Raw genomic sequence first — 3,273 nt, 5'->3', positions numbered from 1 at the left:
AGAGAGAGAGAGAGACTGAGTGAGCCTAAGATTGCTGATTGGGGTTGTCTCTTTGCACTGAGGGAACCCCAGTGTTTCTCTATGGGAGGCTCCAGGGACCCACTCAGCCAACACACCTCCAATTGATCCCCAGTTGCAGCACTGATTCTGCTACCCCTCCATGCTGCACCCCCCCCGGGGGGGGGCTCGGCTCAGAGGCTGCACTGAAGAGCCTCAACCCTTCCCCATGGGAGTGCAGAGCTGAAATCAAGTTCAGTGAAAACAAGCCCAGCCATGTAGTGGGACTGAGGTGGGTACAGAGGCAGGCAAGGGGAGAAACCCCAGAGGTGGCGGGAAAGAGCAGGGGTGAGGAAGAGATCAAGGACAGACTGGAGGGTGGAAGGACAAGAGGGGTTGGAGAACCAGTGCCAGTCCCTTATCTCCCCCCAGTGACCTTGGTCGGCGTGAAGCCAGAGCACCAGTGGGTGATGTGCAGGCGTGGGTGGGGGTGGGCTGTCCAGCGGGGTTGGGTCAGGGTCTATAGTTCCTCCGGGTGTGGTGGGAGACCATAGGCCACATTATGAGTCTTGCGCCTGGACTCAAGCTAGAGACCTGGTGCTGTCCGAGGTGCTGAATCCGCCAGCGCTGCTAGGGACCTGGGGCAAGAGAGGGGATCGCGCTGCCGAGCCCAGAGCTGCTCACCTTGCCCGGCACAAAGCAGAAACGCCAGAACCGCGGCGGAGCGCATAGCGAGCCGGACGGTGAGGAAAGAGTGGACGAGCTGCTGCAGGAGGATGGCGGGAGTGGATCTGTGGTCTGGCTACCAGAGCTCTGCACCAGCGGGAGCACTGCAGTAGCGGTGGTGGCGGCGGAGGTGATGGTGGTGGTGGTGGCGGCGGCAGCAGCAGCAATCCTATGCCTGCTTTTATACACACGCACGCGCACGCACACACCCAGGAAATTACGTCATAGGACCGCCCCCTGCACCCTTTCCTCACCTTCGGGATCCCACTCCCCACCTCCAGCTTCACCACGGGCTGCCTCCATCCTGCTTGAATCTGGAGACTGTGAAGCGTACCCGGCTTCGAAAGGTGGCACAGCTGACCCTCCACCTGTCAATTTGCTGAGTGTCCGTGGGCAAGTCACTCTTGTCTCTGAGCCTCGCATTCCTCCTCTATCTACCTCTCCAGACTGCTGAGTTTTCCTAGAGTACTTTTCTCTCGATTTCACTTAGCTGAAGGCAAGTGAACATCCAGTGGGTTCCACAGAAGCCTCTTGAACCCCTGCCTGAGCGTGGCCTCTCTTGAAACTCAGTTGTGTGCCTCCCATTCGGTGTGCAATTAATTGTTATTTGATAGGGGATAGTATAGCTTTTTCAGTGCCTAGAGCCCCGCACTGACAACCAGTGGCTTCACACATGTTCAGTGTGTGGATTGAAGGTCCAACCCACTCATGGGTGGATCCTGGGCTCACAGCTCTCAAGGGGCAAGTGAGGCAGGTAGCAGTGGGAGGCATTTCTCACCATTCAGCTGAAACAGAAGTGGTCAGTCCTAGTCCAGCACCCCAGGGACACCTCTGCCTTCAACTGCCCAGCTTTGACTCTTAAATGTTCTTAAAACCTGGATAATTCGGATGCAACCCCGCTTCCTAGTGGGTTTCCTTCTGCCCCGCCCACCCCCAGCTCTGTTCTGACCTTGCGGACCTAACTGCATAGGAAGCCCCGTGCAGCCTGGGCCCAGTGCCACAGTGAACCTGGTATCTGGATGACAGTTTGGCACTGACTGGCATCCTTCAGGGCCCCTCCTTCCTGTCCCCACCTGCTTCTGCTCTTTCCTGCTTCCTGCCCACACCCCTGCCCACTCATGCCCCGAATGAGAAACCGCTTCTCATGTATTCATTCAACAACCATGAGTTAAGCATCAACGTGGGCTTAGAACATCTCAGACAGAACACCACTTAGCTGTGCTAGATGCCAAAGACGCAGCAGTAAACAAAATAGCAAACCCAACCCTTATAGAATTCCCTTTCCATAGAAAGAAGCAAGATGTACGCTATGCTGGGTAGAGGCCATGCTACGGGCATAAAGCAGAGAAGAGGGCAGAGTTCTAGTAAGGGACAGGAATACATTGAAGAGGCTGGTTCTGAGGAGGCCTTACCAGGAGGTGGCATTTGAAGTGAGCCAGCACCTGTCTAGAGGAGGAGTTCTCACTCCAGGAGAGAGAACAGCCAGCCAAATGTCCCCGAAGGGAGAAGGTGTCTGATCCATCTAAGGGACAGCAAGAAGGTAGGACATGCAAGGTTTCCAGAGCACTGGGCATGAATAGCACTCATCTCATCTCAAGCTTAAGAAGTATAGGAGACCCCTCACAGTAGCTCCACCAGTGTGTTAAAGTACTTACTCTGCATTGAGGCGTCTTCTACCATTTAATATTAGTTCCTAGAAAAGGACTCCAGCTCAGCACTGGGAGAACGAGTGTTCCAGGTCCTAGGATGTGAGGTCACTGTGATCTTGTGCAAGCTCTTAGAGTGCTGTCTCCAAAATATCATCTCATAAATACTAGCCACAGCAAGGCATGGTGGCACATGTCCCTAACCCCTGAACTTGAGAGGCAGAGTCAAGCAGACCTCTGTGAGTTCGATGCCAGCCTGGTCCATGTGATGAGTTCTAGAGCTACATAGTGAGTCCCTGTCTCTAAATCAATCAGTCAATCAATCAATCCTCCCTGCACCCTGAGCATCATCATCCCAGGCGCCCTTTTGTGGGCCACAGTTTAGGTGTGCTGACTGTTTTATTTTTATATTTTCATAGCATATAAAAATATATACACTTATTTTAGCATCATGTGTGACAGAGAGATTTACTGGGAGCCAAAGGCCACCACTAGTTTCAGAGTCTATACCCAGCCCAGCTTCCTCTACTTGGTGGGATGATTTGAGGAGGATTTCCAGTAACCTCACTATCACCCTTAAGAACTAAGCCCCGATTCTCACACTGCTGTCTGTTCCAAGAGCGTATACTTTATCAATAGTACACTTTATCAATAGCATATATTTAAGTAACGGCACCTTATCAATAGTGTGATTTATCAATGGCAGGCACTATTGATAGCACACCATTGGTAATGTACTTTATCAATAGAATTTTATATTAATAACAGACACTTCGCTGATATCTTACTTTATCAATAGCACACTGCCAATAGAGCACACTCCATCAATCCTTTGTCTACTCTCCTCCCTCTTCCACATGCCCTCCATTCCTCTCTCTCTCTCTTTCTCTCTCTCTCTCTCTCT

The 3,273-nt window shown here is 52.2% G+C and overlaps 1 protein-coding gene across 1 annotated transcript in view; it reads right to left on the bottom strand.

Moving 5' to 3' along the window:
- Nucleotides 1–919, bottom strand: part of Chga (chromogranin A) — a 9,969-nt gene extending 9,050 nt beyond the window's left edge. Inside the window, exon 1 of the mRNA XM_031357132.1 lies at nt 682–919. Within this exon, the coding sequence (XP_031212992.1) occupies nt 682–727 (46 nt within the window). The 5' untranslated portion in view covers nt 728–919. The remainder of the gene's footprint in view (nt 1–681) is intronic.
- Between the last annotated feature and the right edge of the window lie 2,354 nt (nt 920–3,273).

Source organism: Mastomys coucha, unplaced genomic scaffold (genome assembly GCF_008632895.1).
Source record: "Mastomys coucha isolate ucsf_1 unplaced genomic scaffold, UCSF_Mcou_1 pScaffold6, whole genome shotgun sequence".
Taxonomy (NCBI): Eukaryota; Metazoa; Chordata; class Mammalia; order Rodentia; family Muridae; genus Mastomys; species Mastomys coucha.
The sequence above is the reverse complement of the archived record's forward strand: the minus strand, read 5'-3'. Positions and strand labels throughout refer to the sequence as shown.